The sequence below is a fragment of the Crocuta crocuta genome, unplaced genomic scaffold (assembly GCF_008692635.1).
Source record: "Crocuta crocuta isolate KB4526 unplaced genomic scaffold, BGI_CrCroc_1.0 scaffold181, whole genome shotgun sequence".
NCBI classification, from domain to species: domain Eukaryota; kingdom Metazoa; phylum Chordata; class Mammalia; order Carnivora; family Hyaenidae; genus Crocuta; species Crocuta crocuta.
In genome coordinates, this window is record NW_027527952.1 from 721,441 (window position 1) to 747,657 (window position 26,217).

The window sequence follows — 26,217 nt, forward strand, 5'->3', positions numbered from 1 at the left end:
TCCCTTCTAAGTTTGGACTCCAAATGCTGTCATTGGACAATGAGACTGTATACCAGGAAGTAAAGTTCCTATTTGATAAATAAAGCATCTGAGGTTGTCAGAGATGACATATCCACTAAATACGGACACAAGTAAAGGGAGGACAGTGGAAAACTTGTGTTTGTTGCCTGTACTTTGCAGAAGCATTTTCTCTAGAAATTGTACTACACAATGTTTAGTTGAGGAATGAGATCCTGGGTGAGTCACATCACCTTTCTAGACTATCATTTATAAAATCAGAGAATTTGAATAGACCATTTCACTTTTTGGGGGTGCTACCACAAGTTAACTCGGTTGTTTCATATATGCATTTACAGATTCCCATTACGATAATGAAACCTCATGAGAAAGCTGAAGTACCAACTGGAGTTATAGTAGGAAGTGTAATTGCTGGAATCCTTTTGCTATTAGCTCTGGTTGCGGTTTTATGGAAGGTAAGAGAATGATCATGTTTAAAAATATGGGGCTCCTGGACACGTCTGCCTTGAATTTCCTTATCACACTGAAACCTTAAGTTTTATATGGTTACCTCCTCCATCATAAGAGAAAAGGAAATGCAAATTTATTTGCAAATTCTCACATCCATCCCTGAAAACCATCAGTAAGGATTTTATATCCTTGGTCTTAGTCTCTNGCAATTCAGTTCAACTCTGTATATTATTTCCTCACTGAAGAGCTGAGCCCAGGTCATAGTCTGCACACCATCCTCCTCGGAGCCCCAGAGATTCTCAGAGGTGCTTCAGTGGGCAGCCAAGGGGTTCCGAGGCCCCGTAGCAAAATAATCCACACATGGTAAAAATTTTACGTCATCTTACAGCTCGGCTTCTTCAAAAGAAAATATGAAAAAATGTCCAAAACTGCGGATGAGATCGACGAGACCACAGAACTCAACAGCTGAGCCCCCCAGCAGTGTCACTGCAGGGTGAGCTGGCGGCTGCATGGCCAGGGTTTGCTGTTTGCATGAATGGATTTGTTTTAAATCCCAGTGCTTTATGTGTAAGTGGCAAACTGGCCCAGTATTTTACGAAAACTGCAGGTCAGTTTGGAAAGAGGAAACTGGGGGTTTGGGGGGCAGCTAGGAGTATAAAGGGTAAAAGATGTATTTTATGGGGGGGGAGTGACCTTTACACTGGCTGGTCCAGAGTTTACATAATGTGCATTGTGTTAGAAACATTGAAATGCTCTCAAACACGAGAAATCTTAAAGAAAAATATAACCTTTCTCAGATTTGGTGGGGGGAACCCCAACCATTTAAAGTGATTGTTTTTAAACAGTGACCACCAGAGTGGAAGTACCTGGCATAGCTATATAATTAGCTTGGATACTGAGATTGATGGAGGGGAAAAACAGAGGTCTTCACCTCATGCTGGTCAGCCAGAGCTGCCACAGAGGTTAAGTGATCATTTTGTTAATGAAGGAAGGTATAATTTGCTGCTGTTGGCCTTCTCAGAGTCCCTTTTTTGCCATGATGTATCTATCAAAACAAGCTTGGATACCTGGTAGGAGCCTAGAGTATGCTTCCGACAGAGGAAAGCTCCATTTGGGGGGTGGGGGGGGGCGGTGGTGCTAGTTTAGAGGTCAAATGCAAAACTGTTTACACAACATTGATGGTAAAATCCTATCCACTACAGGCCCAGCCTGTGCCAGAGGAAGTAGGAAGTTTCTTTTCTCCTTCACAACACACAACAGGCTGACTTGAGTGCCTGGCAAGGACCTAGTTTGAATTTGTGGAAGAGGAGTAATTTCTTTGGCTTCCTTCCTCCTTCCATACTAAACCACTCTCGCACCTACCTCCTGCTGTCCCCATCTTCTAGAAGCCCACTGAGGTGTGTCTTCCTCTCCAGTAATTCAGGATTAGCCACCTCCCTTTGGCCCTTGTCCAAATCTCCCGTTTGCTGGAGCAGCTGCTCTATACCAGGTATGAGGAAGAAAAATCATCTCACTTACATACTTGCATTGAATAATCCCCTTAACTCCAGGGAGCTATTTTCCTTTATTGAAAGAAAAACTAAGCCACAGTGAATTTCTAATTGTTGGAATTTCAGGCAGTGTAAAAGGTACAAAACAAAATTCGAGAATTTGTGAGAAATTACAAGGAGACCTTGGAAACCCCCTATATTAGCAGGTGCACCCTCTGTGTCTGTGTGTTGCTGGAGAACTTAAACTTCCAGGAGAATGACTCCCACCTGGGCAAGTATGCTCATTAGGAGGCTCCTTAGGTCCCAACTCCTGGAACACTTACTTGGTCAGAAGAGGATGAAACATCCCGGTCACTGATGTAAGTGCTGTCTTGGGGAATGCCACTCCTTTCTCCTACAACCTCTTTTCTGAGCCCACACCTTCTCCAGGAGGGAGTGGGAGAAAGGCAGAGACCAAGGCAGTAGGGACTATTTTATGTCAGAAACTGCATACCTAAAGCTTTGGACAAGTCACTTCACCTCTTTAGAGTTCAGCAGAAATCTGGATTTCTTATGGGCAATCCTCAAAAAACCTGACTTTGAAAACAGGTACATGCCTGTGTGCATCTGGCCCAGCTGCTTTTCTGGCCTGACCCTTGTGAGCTATCTAGAGCTATCTGTGTTTTCTAGTAACTTATTTTGCATGTGACAAGGCAAAACAAACCAGGTGAAAAAATTAGCCATAAAATGGCAGGGGTTTATAGCGAAAGCATGGTATTCTCTAGATGTGCTAGAGCCCACTTCTTCTAACAGCTGTGTGGATTCAAACACTTTGAGTCCAAAAATTTTTTAAAGAGTAGGCGACAAACATCACTGAGTTGATGGACTATTTAAGAAACCATGTAACTACTGTGTACATACACATACTAGTTCTTCAGGGTGCTATTCAAAGAATTCTAGCAGGTCATCCCTTTTATTTTACTCTGCCTCACCTTTCTTCCAGAAGCACTAAACTGAGGTCACATGCCCCCGGCGAGCTTGAGAGCTCTGGCCAAGCCGGGGCTCAGGTAGTCTACCCTGTCACCACGGTCTCCGTGAAGTAGCTGGCTTACTACAACCTAAAAAGACAGGCACTGGTCTCTGTGCCATTTATTCCACTGGGGCAGGGTGACTCATTCTTACAGGCGGCTGTCCTGTGCACCCCTGGAAGCTACCAGAGGCCAGGAGCATCCTCTCCAAGTTGGGGCAATCAACAAATTATTTCCAACTATTGTATCACACCTCCTAGGAGGCAAAATCACCCCAACAGAGAAGCACCGCGCCAGGGGCAAGTGGGCTAAAATGGCAACAGGTATGAGGCAGGGGCTCTAGCGAGGAGTATTTCTCCAACACTTTTAAGCAAAGGCGAGTATTTATCCAAGAATTTAAAGAAAGTAACCCCACTGCTTGAAAAAAATTTATTTCTAGTCAGCCATACTGTTGCTTTAAAAGTATAATATGGGTTTAAAAGACACCATCTTAAAGTTTCCATTTCATGAATGGTATATACAGAGACAAGATCTGTAGCATGCGGTTAAGAGTTGCTTCATGCATGGCTGCCCCACAAGCTATATAAAATAGTAAAATAGCTTGAAGAAGCTGCATCGAGACTTGAAATTGTGCATCATTCATTTTAGCAGCAAAAGGAGAACTGAAGATTTTTTCTAGCTGGCAGTGTTCTCTTTAGAAAATGGTAGAAATTATTAACTGTGAAAAGAAAACTAAAGCCAATTTATCCTAATCACGTGACTATACAAAAAAACTATTATAAAATAAGGTATAATTTTATAATGTATTTATTCTGATATACGGCTTGTAAGTTATTAAAAATCTCCCACGCTGGTGGTGAGGAGCCTGCTTGGCATTCTCTCTCCAACCCTCCCCCTGCTCACTCACTCTCTAAAAATAAACCAAAAAAATTTTTTTTCATCAATTAAGACATTAAATAGAAAAAAGGATCCCTCAAACTGAGCATCCTGGTCCATCTTTACTCTTTGCACAGGGAAAATACCTGCACACCTGCCTTTTCAGGCCTATGCCCTTCATGTGTACTAACAAATACATATTGTAAACAATTTGAAAGACTAAACATCTAAAGGTAAACATGAGGGTAAAGTCTGAGATTAAAATGTTAACTACTTGTTTGAACCTTAAAGGATGAAATGTAACCATATGTAAATACAAAAAGGTTTCATCTGTACCTGGTTTATTTTGGCAGATAAAATGTATATATTGCACAACTATGTTAGAATTGTATATTTTCTAAAGAGAAAGTATCTTGGCTATTTTCCTTCATGTAAAGTATAAATCTTTAAGATGTGATTATATTTTTTTTGATCAACCGGTTTTTGCCTTTTTTCTCCACCAAAAATATGAAAATGAATGTATGCATGTTCATCAAGTTGCACAACTCATTTGATGTCTGAGAAACAAATCAAATTGGAATAGTAATCAACACTGAGAAAAGCTCTTACCTAAGAATGAGACTCCAAAGTGTTATTTAATTATAAACTACTCTTCATGCCACATTACTGAATTATAAATAAAGTTATTTACTTTCGACTTCTGATCTTTTAGGCTTGTGTATGTGAGTGTATTCATCGTACGCACTCCCCCTGCTTCAGAACATGTTCAAGACTCCACGTAAGAGTGAGGATGTAGCTAATCTCTTACATCACTAGCAGTGACCACAGGATATTTTGTAAGAACCTTCAACTGCCTTCACAGTTTAGGGACTAGATGTAAAACCTTGCCTCTAAACGTGTGGTCCACAGATAGGCAGCACTGCATTATCATCTGGGGCCTGGTACCAAATGCATATCTCAGGTGCCATCCAGAAGTGCTGAATTTGAAGGGGAAGTTTAACAAGATTCTCCAACGAATCATGGTATGTATTGAAAGTCTGAGAAGCACTGCTCTAAAGCACAACTTCTCTCTTAAAACGTGTACGTGAAATACAGAGGGAAAAAAAGTTGGCCAAACTGTTGCAACTTGCCAAAACATTCAGATTTCTTTTTCTAGTTTTAGTAGTAAGCTGGAGGATTTGAATGTGTTATGAAAGCTACATATCCAGCTTACCGACTGGCCCTCACTGTACAGAGGGCACATTAATGGCAAAGCTTAAAGGGCACATAGTTCCGTTTACATGGACGCACAAGTGTCTCCCGTTCCCGTATCAGGTGCTCTCTCAAACGCCTGCCTCAGCCCCGCCCATCTCAGTCCTGGTGAACCAAGTTGTAAGGGGAGCTGAGTAGAACCATCACAGTCAGTGTGTCTGGTAAACGCCGTACATTAAAATACAACTATGAACAAAAAGAACATTAGCTCCGGCACAGAATAGACCCGTATTAAGGCTACCATTGTGTCCCAAATTGGAAAATAATTTTATACTTTTTATAAGTAATTGCTTTTACTTATTCTACATTACCTTTTAAAAACTATAAACAGCATTTGAAAAACTTCCATCCTCATCCTATCATGTAACTTAAACCCTTAATATTTTAAACTCCAATACCAATTAAACACTGGAAATAATCGTAGGCAAAGTCAGATACTACTCTTCATCTAAGAACCACCCCGACCTAACTTAAAGAGAAAGGCTAACTAAACTGACCTTTTTGGTTCTATGCAAAAAGTTTTTACATAGAAAACTAACCGACTAAAAAATCTCAAGTTGCTCTTACCGTAGCCCTGGCTCTACTGCCCTCTGCTGGGCCAGGTACTAACTACATCACAAATCATTCCTGCCTTAAGATACCGTGTTCACAAACTCCAAGCTCAATAAGTAAGTTGTTAACAGAATGGTTCTGGGGGAGGAAGTGGAGAAGAAACCCACCCACTCATGCATTTAACCATGTAATGGCTACAACTACACACGTCAGGTGTTTAATTTGGAGCACAATACTCAACACCAACAGCACTTTTTGGCACGTGGTAGTGGTTAGGACACACTTGACAGAGACAAGTCCCTGACCTCAAGAAGTCTGTAGTCTGGTGATGGGAATAAACTAATATATAGTATATCAGACAGCATTAAGGGCCACAAGAAGATATAAAGCAGGGTAAAGGGAAGGGGATTCCAGTTCCAAATCAGATAGAGAAGGCTCTCTGAGGAGGTAACATTTAACTGGGGACTTGAAATAGTGAGGAAGCAGACTGGGAATATCTGGGGGAAGAGCATTCTAGACAAAGAGACAAGGAAGGACCCTATGACAGAATAAGCCTGTTACATACCAGGCACAGCAAAGCAGGGGGGCTGGAGCAAGGTGAGGGGAAGGAAGGAGCCCAAGCACATAGACTGTAGGCCGTGGTGAGGACTGTGGGGCTCCGGGATGGGATTAGATCTCAGAAGGCTCTGAGGATGATGAAGTGACCCACGTGAGAGACAGAAGAGTGGCAGAGAGGGGTGCTGTCAGCAGAGCCACAGCAACGGTCCAAGAGAAATGGAATGATGGCCTGGACAAGAGATGCAGCAGTGGAATTCGGAAGTAGCAGCTAAATTCGAGAGACATCCATGAATCCATTTCCAAATTCTCCAATAGGTTCATTAAGAATATGAGATCAAGACTCAAACTACTGGCTTCTTGACCACTACTTCTCACAACAAACTGAACTATACTAGAACTCTAACATTATATCCAAAGGATGAAAATATCCACAAAACACTTCACTCACTGACCATCTACTATTACTTTCAAAGAAAATAAAATGCTTTTCATTTTGCTTCTCATTGAAAAATACTTAAAATATAAGTAATTTGAATGCCCTACGTCATGGAATGGTATGTCCACCACAGGCATCTTTCCTCACATTTAAATTACTCTACCATTTTTTCCTTAAAGCCTTTCCTCTATCTGTGGTTCCTGCATAAGCCCTCATCCTAACACTCATTTATTTATTTTCTCCCTTTTGTCCCACTGGTGTAAGACGAGACTATGTTTCAGTAAACTAGCTTAACTTCTGGAGAAGAAAAATCAAAATGTGATTAATGACAGTTTACCAAATTTAATTGTAGTTCTCTTAAAAAACGTGTGAGTTAATCATTGGCTGTCCAAAAGCATTCTTTGTTTCTTTTCCAAGATGATGATGATTCTTCATACATTTCCTGAAAAATAGAACAGAGTGGCCTAATAAATTCAATTGCATCAGAATAATTCAGGCAAATGAATCTAGTTAAATCTGCTACTCTTCCAACAATACAATTTGTATGAGACACAGAGTAGAAAAATAAATAAAACTGTTCCCTACACTTAAGGACTCCCAATCCAGTGGGAGAAACACAGACAGAGAGACTTAACAAGACAAGGTACAACTGCAGAATGGAATAAATAATTCCTTCTGGGACCATGTCAGGAGACCGCCTGAACAAGGTTAGGCAGGGAAGATGGAAGATCTTTAGTTTTAAATGTTTTTTTTCTTTCCAACTACATCTACTTCAGCATTTCTAAATATGCTTTTCCACAGGCAGATGGGATATTTCCACTAGGTGAGAAATTAAGTGACCACCCACAGAAGTTCTTAAGCAGGTTTGGGCTGTACCAGAGAGACAACTACTTTGTGAGTGTGTGCCCCACCCACCTGCCTACCTGTTGCCTAGGTCATCAATGACCTCAAAGCACAGGTGGTAGTCGAACCCGACAAGGATTGAGATGATACTTAGAAGGGAAGGGAATAAGAACGTATCAATCTTTCTTCTCACTCTCTAGTCAGATTCTATTTCTGAGGGACAGAAATACAAATTTAACTTTCCTTAGAACACATGTAATACCCTCTCTCTCTCTACAGACAGGAAAGTAAATAGGAAGCTCAGCTAGACCTCAAAGAATGAAGATGAAAGGATGCCCCAACTCCTGCCCACTCTCATTCTAGGGACCTACTCTCTCGTCTACTTTCTATCAGATGGCTGTGCATTCTTTCTCCCTGGTAAGGAAAGCTACTGGGGTGTCTGAGTGATTCAGGTGGTTGAGTGTCCGACTCTTGATTTGGGCTCAGGTCATGATCCCAGGGTCATGGGCACACGCATGCGCACTCTCTCACACACACTAAAATGAACATTTAAAAAACTAAAAAAAGATTCTCTCTCCCTCTGCCCCTCTCCCCTGCTCACATCCTCTAAAAAAAAAAGTTAAATTAAAATTAATTAAAATAAAAAAAAAGAAAGCTACCTCTGCCCCCCAGATTCACAACTCAATGTAAATGCTCTCCCCACCTCACTCTATTCAGGAGACTGGCTCATGTAGTCTATCAAATTGGTGGCAGTTACTCATAGCAAAGCTACCATATATCTGAGCTTCACAGAGACTGTTTTCTCTCACATATCCGATCTTCAGATCCCAAAGTATACCCCTATAAGAACAGATTTCACTTTTTATTCAGAAAACACAGTCACTGGATTTCATAGGCCCTGTGTTAGAGTCCAATTTGCTCATCTCCACCACTAACTGAGGCAGTAGGCTAATAGGAAAGACACACACTGGCACTCTGATCTGAGAGGTTAATTCACTCCTCGGCTTTACTACCCAGCCAAAATGCTGTGGGCAATTCTAGATTCTTAAATGCAATTACAAATTTGAGAGTTCAGAACACCACTGTTACTGTTACTATACCATGGAAGAAATTAAGGAGTTGGGTCTTTTCATCCCTTCAGAATGTCCTCTTTAACCAAAGATTTGCTCTTATTGTGTTGATGTGTTGACAGAAAATAAGCTAGACTTTCCTATTTATGTTTGAAAATCCACTCACTATGCATTTTCTTTGAAGAGGCAATACCCCACTTTTTTCCTAAAAAGAAATTCTAGAATGTTGCTTGCTCTTTTGCCTTGAGACATCTCTGTTTTAGCTATTGCTAAACAGCCGTGCATTATCCCCACTCTCCACAAGAGAGACTAATTCAAGGGAATTCTAATCCAAAGTAAATGAATTCATAATGAACCAATGGAACACTCCAGACAAGGAATTTTAATTGTTACCATCTATTGAGGACTAACCTTTGCCATGCATTCTTTGGGCATGTACTTTTCATGTTTAACAAATCTTGGAAAGGAGATACTATATAAACACCCTTATTTCAGGTAAAGAAAACATGATTCTATAGAGTCAGGGAAGACCCATGAATACAAGTTCTGTATGTAATCTTATTCCTTATCTTTTAAACAATTTGTGAGAAAAACCATGTCCAAATGGCAAAATTAGGATTTTCTTACCTTTTTCCATATGGGCACCTTGGCTTTTAAAGTATCAATGGCATAGCTCACAGCTTCGAGGGATGAAGCCCTATGGGCCGAGGACACAGCGATGATAATGCTTGCTTCTGACACTGGAACTAAGCTTTAACAAAATGAAGAAAAATTACCATCCCTTCTGAATCTACATGTTAAAGGATACTAAACAGATGAAAAAAAATTCCAGTAAAGCATTCTTACAATTAAATATCCAGTTCTACTTTAAACTTCCAGGTTAATTAAAAAACAGTAATCTATCCCATTTGCATTTGCAGAGGGGATGCTGAGGTTGTGGCTAATTTGTTAGCATATTAAATAGAAACAAAGAATAGAATTGATAAAATTATAGTTTTTAATAACAAAATAACAACTAATATGACAGAAATGGAGTCTTAATTGCTGTGTTCCTTTTAAAGCCTGGAACTCTACTCTTCTTAATGGTATGAAAAGGCAACTAATTTAATGACCTTCAAAGGCACTACGTTAAAAAGAATCTATTAACAGACTTATCATACAAATACAGTCCAGACTATAACACAATTCTTAAAAGGCCTTAAGGACTTTAGCACACATTAGCGCAGGCCTTCCGTGTCTAGCACAGGCCTTTTAGAGTTTGGCATATTTAGATTTTGTTTTAGCATCAGGCACTCTCTGAATGTTACAATATAATAAACAGCCACTGAGGCACTGCCCACTGTCTGCCAGAATAAAACACACACCTTCCCCTCATGCTAATACAGGATTCCTATGGAAGATTCCAAAACCAAAATCGGTACAATGATGGAAAACAACTGCAATTAACTTTTTAATTGCTAAAGGAAATCATACCCAAGTCTATGAAACACTGCTATGTGTCTGACTGGCCATTTCTGCCTAATGTCACTACAAATTTTTCTGATTTCATTTTCTGCCATCGGTAAATACGCTTCATATTCCAGGCTAATGACTTTTTTCCCTTCAAAGTTATTTCTTGTAGTCCCTAAAAAAAAAAAAAAAAAAAAAAAAAAAAAAATTAAAAAAANAAATATTAAAATAAAGTTTTCCCTTACAATAGAAATAATACATTAATAGAACAAAGGATTATTTCAGCAGCATACCAATTTGCCTAAAATTGCTTTCAAATTTTCTAAAAACAAACATTTGGTTAGAAAATCAAAACTAATTATCACAAAGATAAGGAAATACAATGTCACTAATGAAGCAAGTGTATCGAAAATACTCACAAGACAAACCAGGATGGGAAACATTAGACTCCCAGGACTATCATTAAGTTAGTATCATTACCATTTTTTCCCCTCAATATTTGGAAAATATAGAATTCTCCTTGCTAGTAATGGTTTTTATCCTATTCTTTTCATGCCTTTAACATAGGTTATTTTGAACTGTAATAAAACAAAATAGGAACTAAAAAACTTTCTACCCACCATAGGTAATCTTGGCTTACTGCTCTTAGTATCTTAAAATCCTCTATTAACACTGAACATGGGAGACACTTGCTGATTTCTGCTGTCATATGCAGTCAACAGATGCTGTGAAAAATCACAACTCACCTACAAACAAGGATACTGCACCACAGAGTGGAGAAACCACCAACTGTGAGACTTCATCTATGGAGAGTTTCTCAGCAGTAAATTTTATTATATCTTTAGATTTCTCTTCAATTTCATTCATATCTTTCCTGGAAGATATTAATAAACCTTAACATTGGCACTAGAGACAAAACACCCAACTTAACAGACTGCATTTCAACTTATATTTTTTGGACATTTAGATGTGATGGAAGACATGGTTTGGTTTGAATGATAAAAATAACCACGTGTAAAATTTTAGCAAAACTCAACTTATTTATAAATGTCCCAAACGAATCGAGCAGGATACAAAAAAGGAATTTACCATTGATGTGATCACTTAATGTAATCTATCTCATATGCTACTTTATTCCAAATTCTGGAATTGCTACTCTTATCTCCTATCATGGTATAGGTCAGACATCAACACTTTCATCCACACACACATCACCTCTAACCACTACATTACCATGCACCACACCCAGAACTGGCTTTTTCTTTATCCAAAAAGGGGAGCAGGAGAACAGAAACAATGGTGACTCCACAGGAACTCGGTTCATTTCATAACCGGGCGTGATCCCAGTTAAGTAACTGAGGAAATAAGGAAATGGACTGTGTGTCTACCGCCAGGTGTCCTACAAAGTCCTTTGCCATGAATTTCTCATTTCATTTATCAAGCATCTATTACATACTCACTAAGTGACTCACCCCACACATTAGACAAGGACCAGGGAAAAAAAGACCTGTACCCTGCCCCCTCAGAGCACCTATATGGGAATGGGAGAAACAAAGCAATAAACAAAAATTATAAATAGGGGTAACATAAAAATAAACAGTGTTCTGAGACACAGCATGGGTGCTGGGGAAGCGGCTATTTAAGAGGGTCAGAGAAAGCCTTTCTGAAGACATAGTACTGAGAGGTGAGACCTGAAAGAAAGCCTGTAAAGAAACAGGGGAATCGGCCCCCAGGCAGAGACAGAGGGAATGGCAAACACAAAGGCTCCAGACCTGCAGGGAGGGCAGAGCTCAGGGTGCGAGGGAAAGAACAGATGGGCTGAGGGTGGGCACGCAGGCCAGACTGTGCAGGAAGAGGAGTCTGAACATAATCATAAATCCTGTGGGATTTCATTTATATTGAAAGACAAGAGAAAGAAGAACCCGGGAGTTAAGCACTCCCCCAAGGTGATCCCAACCAAGGAATCCCACTAAATCCAGTGTCCTTTTCCCTATACTTCTAGCTACTGGAAAGAAAGAAAAGCACAAATATTCACATTCCACAGGGTTCTAGGATGTTTCAACCTTGTGTACATGGCACCTGAGCTCTTACAATAACTTATATATAACCTGAACATAGTCTATGAACCTCAAACCACACCAAATTCCTACCACTTTGATTCTGTAAAGGGCATGGATTCTAAAACCACATGTTAGGGAGGGGATCCAACATGGCAGAGTAGTAGGGAGACCCAAAGTTCCATGGTCTCTCAAATACAGCAGTGTTGAGGCCAAAAGACTTCGAATTCCAAGTGTCCAGGCTTCAGAGTGACAAAGACATCTCCAGGGACCCATGGGGACGAGTTGGCAGGCCACAGATGCATGAGTACGAACTAGGAGAGCTAACAGGCCGTGCAGGCATGGAGGGGGAAGGATCCCCTTTTGCAGAGAGCCAAGGGGAAGAGAGAGGCTGGGAAAGCGTAGGACTGTATCTGGACAAGAGAAAAACCATGGAACAGGATGGAGAAAGATCCAATCTCTAACTGTGGGGCTCTCTCTGGAAAGAGAAAGCTGCCCAGTTCACGCATCTGGGGAATGAGGAGCCAGCCCTGGCCTCGGTAACTAGTTCAGAGGCACAGTCTGCAGAGAGAGAAAGCAATCCCCTTCCAGGAGTGCTGTGGGAAGAAGGTATATAACTGTTCAAAGGACAAAGACTGACTGTGCCCACCAGCCAGAGACCATATATCAGCAGCATGGAGGGGCACTTCCCCGGAACAGGGGTGTACAAAGCGGGATTCTTTAAGACATCAGGGTTTAAGTCCCAGCTGAGCACAGGGAGGCATGGAAGTAAGCGGAACAGGACAAACTGCCTCTTTCAGACCTAGGCACTGTGAGGGTGGTATGAACAGAGTGGTTTGGGACACCCAGTACGTGGAGGAGAGATGGCGGGTGGGGAGGGAGGGGAATGTGACACCATTTTCTCCCCATCACCAACAAGGTGAGGCTTCAGGGATTGGACGGCAGGCCCACAGTGGAGGCGGGACTCGCCTACACCAAACCAGGCCCCACCATGCCTGGTAACTGCATATCTACTGCAGCAGGACTGATGCTGATGAACCCGACAGCCCCTCCTCCAGACCAGAGCTGCCACCAGTTCAAGGCACCCAGCGGTTTTGCATTGCCTGATTTAACTCTTGAGCAATTCTTACTATGTATATTTATTTTTTATTTTATCGTATTTATTTTTCTTCCTTTTCTCCTTCTTATTTCTTCCCTAGTCTGGTCATTCTGGCTGTTGGTTTGTTTAAGAAGACATATGTAATCTATTGTCTTTATACCTGTTCTAGATCTCATTTATTTTCCTCTTTCTCTAGATTAAACCCTAGAGTTTCTCTGCCTGCTCAATTTTCTTTTCCTTTTCCCCATCCCTGTAATTTCTCTCACTGTATGGAATAGGGTCTCTTCCATCAACAATGCCTCCACCCTGTTGTTTTGCTGTAGCTGGTGTGTGTGTGTGTGTGTGTGTGTGTGTGTGTGTGTGTTCTTTTCCAGGGTTACTTCAAAGAACAAATCAAAGCACACCTGGTGGAGGGTCCAAAGCATCACTATGAGTAAGGAGATAAAGCAACCAGAGTCACAACAGAGAGCAAGTAACACACTCCAAAAAACCCCTCCTAAAGGGCCAGGCCCTAGACAGTGTATGACCCCTTTTTAATATAGTAGTGCTCTTAAGTCCAGACATATAATAAACTTTTAGAACACATAAGGGACAGAAAACTAGCCAAATGACAAAATGGAAGAATACTCCTCAAAAGAAATTCCAGGAAGAAATGACAGCTAAAGAATTGATCAAAACTTGGGTACCACCTGGGTGGCTCAGTCAGTTAAGCTTCTGACTTTGGCTCAGGTCATGATCTCATGGTTAGTGGGTTTGAGCGCCACGTCGGGCTCTGTGCTGACAGCTAGCTCAGAGCCTGGAGCCTGTTTCAGATTCTGTATTTCCTTCTCTCTCTGACTGTCCCCTGCTCACAATGTCTCTATCTGTCTCTCAGAAATAAATAAAACATTAAAAAATTTTTTTTAAAAAAAGAACTGATCAAAACAGATATAACAATACAACTGAATAAGAATTTAGAAAATAATTGAAAGTAACAGTCATAAGACTAATCACTGGGCTTGAAAAAGGCATAGAAGACAGCAGAGAATCTATTACTGCAGAGATCAAGTAACTAAAAAAATAATCATGATCAATTTAAAAATGCTGTGAATGAGGTGCAAAATAAATGAGAAGCAGTGACAGTGAGGACTGAAGAGGCAGAGAGAATATGTGAAATAGAAGATAAAATGATGGGAAAAAATGAAGCTGAGAAAAAGATAAAAAAAATTCTGGACCACAAGGGGAGAATTAGAGAACTAAGTGATTCAATGAACCGTACTAATATCCATATCATAGGATTTCTAGAAGAAGAGAGAGAAAGGGGCAGGAGGTATACTTGAACCAATAATAGCTGAGAACTTCCCCAATCTGGGGAAGGAAACAGACATTGAAATCCAGGAGGCACAGAGAACTCCCTTCAGAATAGATCTTCTGCACAACATATCATAGTGAAATTGGCAAAATACAAAGATAAAGAGAGAATTCTGAAAGCAGCTAGGGACAAATGGGCCTGAACCTACAAGAGTAGACACATTAAGGGTAGTAGCAGACCTATCTACTGAAACTTGGCAGGCCAGAAAGGAATGGCAGGAAACTTCAATCTGCTGAAGAAGAAAAGTATGCAGCCAAGAATCCTTTATCCAGCAAGCCTGTCTTTCAGAATAGAAGGAGAGATAAAGGTTTTCCCAAACAAACAAAAACTGAAGGAGTTCATCACCACTAAACCAGCCCTACAAAAGATCCTAAGGGGGACTCTATGACGGAAATGCTGCAAGGAACATAAACTACAGGGACATCACTACAAGTATGAATCCTACAGAGAACAAAATGACTCTAAACCCATATTTTTCAATAACACCATCGAATGTAAAGGGATTAAATGCTCCAATCAAAAGACAAAGGATATCAGAATGGATATAAAAAAAAAAAAAACCCATCTATTTGCTGTCTACAAGAGACTTTAGACCTGAGGACACCTTCAGATTGAAAGTGAGGGGACAGAGAAATATCTATCATGCTACTGGAAGTCAAAAGAAAGCCAGAGTAGCCATAATTATATCGGACAAACTGGACTTAAAGTAAAGGCAGTCACAAAAGATGAAGAAGGGCATTATATAATAATTACAGGGTCTATCCATCAGGAAGAGCTAACAATTATAAATGTCTATGCACCGATTTGGAAGCACCCAAATGTATAAAACAATTAATTACAAAAATAAGCAATCTTATTGATAAGAATGTGTTAATTGCAGGGGACTTTAATACTCCACTTACAGCAATGGATAGATCAACTAGACAGAAAATCACTAAAGAAAATATAGCCCAGAATCACACCTTGGAAGAGATAGACTTGACAGACATACTTAGAACTCTATATCCCAAAGATGTGGAATTCACTTTCTTCTTGAGTGCACATGGTACTTTCTCCAAGACAGATCACATACTGGGTCACAAAGCAGCCATCAATAAACATAAAAGAATTGAGATCATACCATGCACACTTTCATATCATAATGCTATGAAACTTGAAATCAATCACAGGAAAAAGTCTGGAAAACCTCCAAAAGAATGGAGGTTAAAGAATACCCTACTAAAGAATGAATGGGTCAACCAGGCAATTAGAGAAGAAATTTAAAAATGTATGGAAACAAGTGAAACTGCAACAATCCAAACTCCTCGGTAAGCAGGAAAGGCAGTCCTAAGAGGAAAATACACTGCAATCCAGGCTTTCTCAAGAAACTAACAGCATAAATACAAATACAAAATCTAACAGCATACTTAAAGGAACGAGAAGCAAAACAGCAAAGACATCCCAAACCTAGCAGAAGAAGAAAAATAATAAAGATCAGGGCAGAAATAAACAATATAGAGCCCAAAAATCTAGCTGAACAGATCAATGAATCCAAGAGTTGGTTTTTTGAAAAAAATAAAAGTGATAAACCTCTAGCCAGGCTTATCAAAAAGAAAAGAGGGAGCACCCAAATAGATAAAATCATGAATGAAAATGGATTTATTACAACCAATCCTTGAGAAATACAAGCAATTATCAGAAAATACTATAAAAAATTATATGCCAACAAACTGAACAATCTGGAAGAATGGACAAATTCCTAAACACACAGACACTACCAACACTCAAATGAGAAGAGATAGAAAACCTGAACAGATCCATAACTAGTGAAGAAATTGAATCAGTTATCAAAAATCTCCCAACAAATAAGAGCCCTGGGCCAGATGGCTTCCCTGGGGAATTCTACTAGACATTAAAAACAGAGCTAATACCCATTCTTCTCAAGCTCTTCCAAAAAATAGAAATGTAAGGAAAACTTCCAGACTCATTCTATGAAGCCAGCATCACTTTGATTCCCAAACCAGGCAGAGATCCAGCAAAAACAGAGAAGTATAGGCCAATATCCCTGATGAATATGGATGCAAAAATCCTCAACAAGATACTAGCAAATCAAATTCAACAGCATATAAAAAGAATTATCCACCGGGGCACCTGGGTGGCTCATTCGGTTGAGCGTCCAACTTCGACTCAGGTCATGCTTTCATGGTTTCTGGGTTCGAGCCCCGCATCAGGCTCTGTGTTGACAGCTAGCTCAGAGCCTGGAGGCTGTTTCAGATTCTGTATCTCCCTCTCTCTCTCTGACCCTCCCCTGCTCATGCTGTCTCTCTCTCTCTCTCTCTCAGAAATAAATAAAACAAAAAAAAATTTTTTTTAAATTATCCACCATGATCAAGTGTGATTCATTCCTGGGTTGCAGGACTGGTTCAATATTCACAAATCAATCAATGTGATACATCACATTAACAAAAGAAAAGATAAAAACCATATGATCCCATGGAAAGATGCAGAAAAAGCATCTGACAAAATACAGCATCCTTTCTTAATAAAAAACCTCAAGAAAGTCAGGATAGAAGGAACATACCTTAACATCATAAAAGCCATTTATGAAAAGCTCACAGCTAGTATCATCCTCAATGGGGAAAAACTGAGAGCCTTCACCCTGAGATCAGGAACACAACAGGGATGTCCACTCTCACCACTGTTGTTTAACATAGGCTGGAAGTCCAAGCATCAGCAAACAACAAAAGGAAATAAAAGGCATCAGAATTTGCAAAGAAGTCAAACTTTCAATTTTTGCAGACGACATGATACTGTATGTGGAAAATCTGAAGGATTCCACCAAAAAGGTGTTAGAACCAATCCATGAATTCAGCAAAGTCACAGATTATGAAATCAACGTACAGAAATCGGTTGCATTTTTATACACCAATAATGAAACAACAGAAAGAGAAATAAAGAAACTGATCCCATTCACAATTGCACAAAAAACCATAAAATACCTAGGAATAAACCTAACCCAAGATGTAAAAGATCTGTATGCTGAAAACTATAGAAAACTTATGAAGAAAATTGAAGAAGATACAAAGAAATGGAAAAACACTCCATGCTCATGGATTGGAAGAAATAAATATTGTAAAAATGTCAATACTACCCAAAGCAATCTACACATTTAATGCAATCCCAATCAAAATTGCACCAGCACTCTTCTCAAAGTTAGAACAAACTATCCTAAAATTTGTATGGAACCACAAAAGACCACGAATACCCAAAGTAATATTGAAGAAGAAAACCAAGGCGGGAGGCATCACAATCCCAGACGTCAGCCTCTACCACAAAGCTGTAATCATCAAGACAGTATGGTATTGGCACAAAAACAGACATATAGACCAATGGAACAGAATAGAGAAGTCAGAATTGGACCCACAAATGTACGGCCAACTAATCTTTGACAAAGCAGGAAAGAATATCCAATGGAAAAAAGACATCCCCTTTAGCAAATGGTGCTGGGAGAACTGGACAGCAACATGTGGAAGAATGAAACTGACCACTATCTTACACCATACACAAAAATAAACTCAAAATAGATGAAAGAGCTAAATGTGAGACAGGAAACCATCAAAACCCTATAGGAGAAAGCAGGAAACCTCTTTGACCTCGGCTGTAGCAACTTCTTACTTGATGCATCTCCAAAGGAAAAGAAATTAAAAGCAGAAATGAACTATTCGGACCTCATCAAGATAACTTCTACCCTGCAAAAGAAAGAATCAACAAAACTAAAAGGCAACGGACAGAATGGGAAAAGATATTTGCAAATGACATATGGGTTAGTATCCAAGATCTATAAAGAACTTACCAAACTCCTGAAAAACAAATAATCCGGTGAAAAACGGGCAAAAGTCACGAATAGAACTTTTTCCAAAGAAGACATCCAGATGGCCAATAGACACATGAAAAGGGGCTCAATGTCACTCATCATCAGGGAAATACAAATCAAAACCACACTGAGATACCACCTCATACCAGTCAGAGTGGCTAAAATTAACAACTCAGGAAACAACAGATGCAAGGATGTGGAGAAACAGGAACCCTCTTGCACTGTTGGTGGGAATGGAAACTGATGGAGCCACTCTGGAATACAGTGTGGAGGTTCTTCAAAAAATAAAAAATAGAGCTATCCTACCACCCAGCAATAGCACTACTAGGAATTTATCCATGGATACAGGAGTGCTGATTCATAGGGGCACATGTATCCCAATGTTTATAGCAGCGCTCTCAACAATAGCCAAATTATTGAAAGAGCCCAAATGTCCATCCACTGATGAATGAATAAAGAAGACGTGGTTTATATATACAATGGAATACTACTTGAGAATGAGAAAGAATGAAATCTGGCCATTTACAGCAACGTGGATGGAACTGGAAGGTATTATGCTGAGTGAAATAAGTCAACCAGAGAAAGACAGATATCATGTTTTCACTCATATGTGGATTTTGAGAAACTTAACAGAAGACCAAGGGGGGAAAACTTAGTTACAAACAGAGATGGAGGGACTCCCTCTTAGACAAACTATAAGAGACTCTTAAATACAGAGAACAAACTGAGGGTTGATGAGGTTGAGGGTTGATGTGGGTGAGGGGGAGAGGGGAAAATGGGTGATGGGCACTAAGGTGGGCACTTGCTGGGATGAAATATGATAAAATTTCCATAAATTATCTGAAGTCGACAGAATGAACGTATCAAGCTGACATTAAACTGCTTACAAGAGAACAGATGCAGAGATGAAAGGCAGGTATGCACAGGACTGTCTGCACCAAGTCGCTATTGGTGCAGGCAGACTTACCAAGAGTATAGTTATAAGCCATATACAAGTTTTCATCTATGTGAGCCTTCTCCACAAGACTGGTTAAGAAAAACATACCTCACACACCCACGTGGCTCAAGAGCACTACCCTCCACTAATGGGGGGGATAATGGCAATTTCATCTCCTGACTGAAGCTGGAGGAGTTGATCTCCAAGTTCGACATATTCCTGACGGACAGCAAGTATCACCTGATTTCTGACATCGGCCAATCTGAAGGGGAAAAAGTGTAATTGGCAGTAACAATGCAGTGTTAGATCTCAAATCTCTTCAGCTGCAACTAAAAATACCACATAAATATTACTTCATGAGGCATCACCTGCAAAGTTACCAATTAAACCAATTCATACTCTGTAGAGAAAGTACATACCCACTGAAGAACATGCTTATTCACCACAAAGTACACAGTAAACTGTTAACAATTCTTTAATGGAGGTTATGTGTCTTGGGAAGTTAAACAAACTCCCCTCCTCCCAAAATACTAGACTAGATAACATCCTGACCAGGTCAAAAAAAAAAAAAAAAAAGGAAAGAGAGAGAGAGAGAGAAAAAGAAATTTCCTAATCAGTACATGCCCTCCCCAGATCTTCTGAGTATACAAGTATACTAAGTGTATCTCAGAATTTTCCTACAAGACCAGGTGTCTCTCAATGAGTAATAGGCTAAAAGTAAAACCAGAACAGAAGCCCCACCTCATTTCAATGATTATAAGGACACTTTGAGTGCAACTTAAAAGATATGAAATCAAGAAGTAGTTTTCTCTTAAAAACTCCTATTCTGGAGTATCTTTTACATTGCACTAAGACTTCCCAGTTAAAAATCTATACAGACTTAAATAACAAAATACTCCTAGAACCCCTTCAAATAAGGCATAATTACACTTTGTTGCAAAAAGAACTTGAGGGAGGAACAACAGCAGTAAATTACAGATTTTCAAGAACCAGGAAAAATCAAATTTTACAAAACCTCAAATTCAACAGTAGCTAAAGTCTGTGATCTTTCACTTTTCTTTTAATCTTAGAAATTTCTACTTTGAGTGCTCTAAAGAAGGGGCAGGACATAAAATTTAAAGCACAGATTTTCAACCTAATTTGTAAGAATTTAAAAGTTATAAAAATGCAGAATCCACATTTTCAGTATTTTGTAATCATGTCCCTTTGGCAGTAACCCAGCTCACTGTGGAATGTTTAGTAAAATATCTTTAACCTCCTTTAAGAAATTATGCAATTTTAGATACCAGAATTTAAGTTTTTAGGAGTAGTTCCAGAAAAATACAACTGTTGACCCTTTTTGAATTAAGCACAGAAATAAAAATTAGCTTCTTTCTCTAATCATTTACTCATTTTAAAACATTTAAAAAGTGTTAATCATGTGCATTCTAAAAATTTAACTACCCAGGATGTCGCGCCTCTATCTCATTCCACAGCTGCAATGCTTTTATTTCTTGTGGCACAGATATGATCTCAGAGCGAATTCCTGCAATTTCAGCACTTTTTGCAAAATACAACACTTCAACCTGAAAAGGAGAGAAAATACCTTTAACAATAACCGTAATAGACCTTTTCTGTCTCGGTGGGATCTCTTGTTTTCCAATTACTTCAATCAAAGACAAATTTTAAGTTAGGGAAAATTAAATCATCCATAAAAATGTTAGTATAACAGCAAGTTCAAATTTTGAAAACTCTTTTATGTTTTAAGCACAATTCGGACTGATTTCAAGGTGCTTTTTAAATTTATGAACGCAAGCTTGCCACAACTAAAACCCTAACGGTATCTTCTTAAAACCCACGAAGTAGGTCTTTATTTGACATGAAATTATAGCACCTTTTATAAACTCTTAAGGAGTGAACAGATGTCTCAGTCAAGAGATAAATTACACAAGTAAATAACAAAAAAATAAGAGAGAGAGAGACGTCTTTCACAGTTGTCGTAGGACCTTTGATTCAAGTCCACATTACACTGAACCCAGCTGCCAAGGATTAAGTTACGCAACATACAAACCCGTACATTTGTAAAAACAGGTGAGTTTGCAATACAAGATATATTGGTATTTCCTAGGACAAACCTATGCCATCAGCCTGGTATCTCACAAATCTGGCCAAGTAAAATAACCCACCTGTTCCACTGTCAAGATTTTTCTCTACGAAATAATCAGAGGCTTGCAAATGCTTGTATGAAGCACCTTCTTTTCCCAAAAATTCTTAGTAAGTGCATTTTTATCTTGAAAACTGTCTTCGCCAAAACGTATAATCTGAGCACCATGGGGGCAAAGGTTACCGAGGGTGCCTTTAGAAACCTCTGACGCCGCACCTCGGAGACCAAGAGTTCGCGGAGAAAACTTGACCTTCGTTAGGGCAACCAAAGCAAAGGCGCCGAGGCAAAGCCTCCGAAGCCCGGCGGGGCCACATTGGCGGTAACGGGCGCGGCCCTGGGACCTAAGACTCGACCAAGGCGCCTTCGGTGGGGATCTGGCTGAGCGGGGCCGGGTGTGCGAAGGGAAGGAAAGGGGGCACATACATCTGGGAGAGCGCTCCACCCTTACCTGGCACCGCAACACCATCACGCCCGGATTCCCTTGGTCTGATATCCCGGCCGCGGAGGCGGAGCAAGGTCGACTGAAAGCGCAGGCGCAACCTGACGGCTTTTTCCGCACCTACAGGGCATGCGCAAAACTATCCCAGCGCCGCTGGTCGCCTTGCTGGGTTCCGGGCGCAGAAGGCTGAACGAAAAGGTTAATTGTCACTCGCTAGTGTAGAGCGGTGGCGAGCTTCTGCTGCAGGTATCACCAAATAGGGGAAGGGCTGGCCGTTCCAACCCACCTTCTTAGACACCGGAGAGCAGACACGGGACTCTAGAGGACACTTGTCATCTGCATTGAGGAAGTTAGGCTTTCGTACTCACTCACCTGTAGGTTTGTCTTTGATACTTGTTATCTATCCTGACATCCGGTATACGATTAATGTCCCTTAAAGGCATAGCCTTCAGCTTATCAGAGCATTCGAACTGTATCAGATTTACTCTTTTTCGGTTTACTAGCTGTTCAGTAATTTGTCCAATTGCTATCCATCCATTCAACCTTTCCATTTTTTTTTTATCAACAAGATCTCTATTTTAAATCGCTTGCATAGTTTTGTGGATATAAGCTAGGCACCCGTCCCCGTGGACCTCACAGTGCTGGATGTGAGACAGTCATAAACCATTAACAGAACTCGGTGTACCCAATGTAATACTAAGGCTACATGTAACATTTCATGAGAGTGGAAAGGGGAAAAGTGGCTGGTCACCTGAGAAGTGTACTCTAGGAAGTCTTCACGAAGGCATGCTTGAGCTAAATCAACTAGAATGAGTAGCTGCAAATGGCAGAGTAAGGGTAGGGATGAGGGAACGTCACTAACTTGTGCCAAGCCAGAGGGATATAAAGCAGCAACATGAGGTCATAGAAGGACAAACAGCTGGCAAGGTGGACATGCCCCCTGCAAGGAAGTATTGAAAATGAGGCTGGAGATACCAGGTAGTAGTCCACAGCAGGAAACATTAACAAGAACTAACACCAACATATATTCCTATGAAGTTGCTAAACATAGGAAAACAGGGGAATGACATCAAAGGCCTTAGACTTCTCTATGAGCTCTAATGCTAGAGGATGGTGCAATATCTAAAAGAGGCTGAGAATAAAAGCATAACCCAAAATGTTACACAGAGCCAAGTGGATGCTGTAAAAAGCCACAGCTTAATACTCCTAAATCTGCAAAAACTCAAAAAATACAATATCGAAGAGCAATTCTTATAAAGTCTCAGGCAGAAATCCAGTCAACCAAGAGAGTAATCAAACTAAAAACTCAGTATTAAAGAAGTTAACAGTAAAAACAAAGCAACTGAAAAGATTTTAATCCATTTAAATTTTTATTAAACAGGGGCGCTTGGGTGGCTAGTCGGTTAAGCGACCAACTTCGGCTCAAGTCATGATCTCATGGTTCATGAGTTCAAGCCCTGCATCAGGCTCTGTGCTGACAGCTCAAAGCCTGGAGCCTGCTTCGGATTTTGTGTCTCCCTCTCTCTCTGCTCCTCCCCTGCTGGTGCTCTGTCTCTCTTGTCACTCAAAAATAAATAAACATTTTAAAAAATTGTTATTGGGGCGCCTGGGTGGCTTAGTCGGTTAAGCGTCCGACTTTCGCTTGGGTCATGATCTCGCGGTTCATGGGTTCGAGCCCCGCGTCGGGCTCTGTGCTGACTGCCAGCTCAGAGCCTGGAGCCTGTTTCGGTCTGTGACTCCCTCTCTCTCTGACCCTCCCCTGCTCACGCTGTCTCTCTCTCTCTCCTAGAAATAAATAAAAAACATTAAAAAAAATTGTTATTAAACAAAGAGATCCATTGTGAGAAATTAAGGTTATGGAATAAAACGTAAATAACATTGACATAATAAAAAAAAGTTATAGAAACTGCCCAAAATTGGAACATGTAGTTACAAAATATCGATTCAAGACTCTTAATATTTTTCATAATCTTGTTTCTTAATTTTAGAAGGATATTTTAGGAGTAATTGTATCTTGTCAACAAATAATAACCTGATGGTTTGTAATTCCTTCAGCTTCATTTGTTATTTTGTTGTCAAATTCGAGTAAAAATAAAAACCTAACAAAAAAAATAGTACATTGTATCATTGCATTTAAGGATTATATCTATGTAACTTTAGTGCTCAAAGAAAAGGGATGGGACATTCACCAAGTGATAATAGTTATTGTATATGGGTAGTGGAATTATGAATGATTTAAAAAATACTTTTGCTTTCTTCTTTGTAAGTTTCTATGTTGCTTGGTTTTTAGAAGTAATATGTTTATTCTATAAATATTTATTGAATGCTTATTGTTATTTAAGCACCAGGGACACATCTGTGAATGATAAAATTAAGGTCTTTGCCTCTTGGAGCTTACATTCTAGTTAGAAAAACACTATATGTAAAAAAAACAAGTAAGGACAGTTTGTGATGAATGCTTACAAGGAGATGAGTAGTGTGCAGGTTTGTTAGGGTCAGAGTGGAATGAACATCACCTGACCTGCAATGAGTCCTGAGGGATGAGAGGAGCCAGCCTTGTGTAGTGCTGGGGAATGAGGCCACCTGGCTTTGGGTGGGAAAGGACTTGGCAAGTTTGGATAGTAAAAGAGAGGCCAGTGTGGCTGAAATGTTAAATGAATGAAGGAATTGATAAATGAATGAATGAAATGTTGATGAATGGATGGATGGATGAATCAGAAAGAGAGAGAGAAGAAAGCCTGGTGAGATGATTTTGAAGGGAATAAATGGAACCTGGACATACAGATCCTTGGAGATCCCAAAAGCCAGTTTGGATTTTTATTTTCAGTGGAAAGCCACACACAAAGACACACATCCACATGAACACACACACACACACACACACACAAACACTTTTAAAGATGTGATTCTGCATCTGCTCCAAGCCATTCTGAGGAGCCTGAGCACAAGTAAATCTAAAATGGAAGCCAATGAAGCCTTATCCATGGACTTTTTAATTATGTGAGATAATAAATTCTTTATTTTTCCCAAATACTTTCTGTCATAATTTTCAGCCATTAAATAGTACCCAGTCCTAGGTATCTGGTCATATATTTTACCCCATTATCAGGAACGCCTCATGAAACGCTACTTACTTCAAGTTGAAGACTATACTCACATACTATGCTAAAAAAATAAAAGGAACAATTTTCAAGTCTGAGTCCATATGCATGCACTTATTATTAAATGTAGCTAAATTTGTGAAAAGTGAAAATATCTGTCTGAGGAAGTTTCAACTGTATGGTTTGAGATCTGTAGACACTTGACTAATATCTTTAATATATTTTTGGTGGTATTTAAACTTCTTACTTAAAAATGAATGGGATAGGGGGTGCCTGGGTGGCTCAGTCAGCTAAGCGTCTGACTTCGGCTCAGATCATGATCTTGCAGTTTGTGAGTTCCAGCCCCATGTCTGGCTCTGTGCTAATAGCTCAGAGCCTGGAGCCTGCTTTGGTTTCTGTGTCTCCCTCTCTCCCTCTCTCTCTCTCTCTCTGCCCCTCCCTTGCTCACGCTCTGTCTCCCTCTCTCTCAAAAATAAATAAACATTAAAAAAATAAAAATGGATGAAGCAGGGTCAGGTGGGTAGCTCAGTGGGTTAAACGTCTGACTCTTGGTTTCAGCGCAGGTCATGGTCTCACTATTCATGACTCCGAGTCCTTCGTTGGGCTCTGCACCAATAGTGAACACCCTGGGTGGAATTCTCTCACCCTCTTGAACCTCCACCCCATTCATTTTAAAAAATGAATGATGCAGTAGTTGTTTAACCCTGCGTACACTATACATATACCTGGTGTTAGTTTATTCAAAGAAATGAAAGTCAAAATCATGCCCCCTTGTGGTTAGCTATTCCATTTGCAAATCCTTCACATTCTAAGTGGAAATTAAATACAAAAGAACTTTTTTGCAAATGGTCAGCTCTTCACTAAACATATTCTAAAACCAATATACCATCTATCTGTTTTAGATGGAAGAGGAAAACCAGATCTCAAAATTTCATTTCTGCATAATTTAAGATATGCACAACAAATAATTAAAAGAAAATAAATACACCACACAGGAGTTGTTAGGGAATGAAAAATACAGAGCTCTTTTAAGGAACATGGTGTGGGTTCTAGAGAGCTCCTAATACTCACTTTCTTAATACTCTTTAAGAGGGAGAACTAAGGAAAACAAAAATTTGAAAAATCTTACCAAAGGGGAGTCAGTGGATCAAATATCTATAAAAATAAGAAACCCATCCCTTTAGACATAAAAAATATATATATACTGATCTGAAGCAGTTGCAGGAGCAGGAAGAGG

At 39.9% G+C, this 26,217-nt stretch overlaps 2 protein-coding genes across 3 annotated transcripts in view; one reads left to right on the forward strand and one right to left on the reverse strand.

Annotated features, from left to right (window-relative positions):
• The window catches only part of ITGA2 (integrin subunit alpha 2), a 105,948-nt gene extending 103,739 nt beyond the window's left edge, over positions 1 to 2,209 (forward strand). The window contains exons 29-30 of the mRNA XM_077752501.1: positions 357 to 473; positions 857 to 2,209. Of these exons, the coding sequence (XP_077608627.1) occupies positions 357 to 473; positions 857 to 937 (198 nt within the window). The 3' untranslated portion in view covers positions 938 to 2,209. The remainder of the gene's footprint in view (positions 1 to 356; positions 474 to 856) is intronic.
• MOCS2 (molybdenum cofactor synthesis 2) overlaps positions 1 to 21,962 on the reverse strand; it is a 34,698-nt gene extending 12,736 nt beyond the window's left edge. The window contains exons 1-6 of one of the 2 annotated variants that reach the window (XM_077752503.1): positions 21,889 to 21,962; positions 19,406 to 19,559; positions 10,747 to 10,874; positions 10,025 to 10,175; positions 9,179 to 9,302; positions 6,976 to 7,080 (exon numbers count right to left, since the gene is read on the reverse strand). In XM_077752503.1, the coding sequence (XP_077608629.1) occupies positions 7,012 to 7,080; positions 9,179 to 9,302; positions 10,025 to 10,175; positions 10,747 to 10,874; positions 19,406 to 19,512 (579 nt within the window). In that variant the 5' untranslated portion in view covers positions 19,513 to 19,559; positions 21,889 to 21,962 and the 3' untranslated portion in view covers positions 6,976 to 7,011. Of the gene's footprint in view, positions 1 to 6,975; positions 7,081 to 9,178; positions 9,303 to 10,024; positions 10,176 to 10,746; positions 10,875 to 19,405; positions 19,560 to 20,740; positions 20,834 to 21,888 lie in introns of those variants that run through there. The other variant, XM_077752502.1, reaches the window with a different exon arrangement.
• Between the last annotated feature and the right edge of the window lie 4,255 nt (positions 21,963 to 26,217).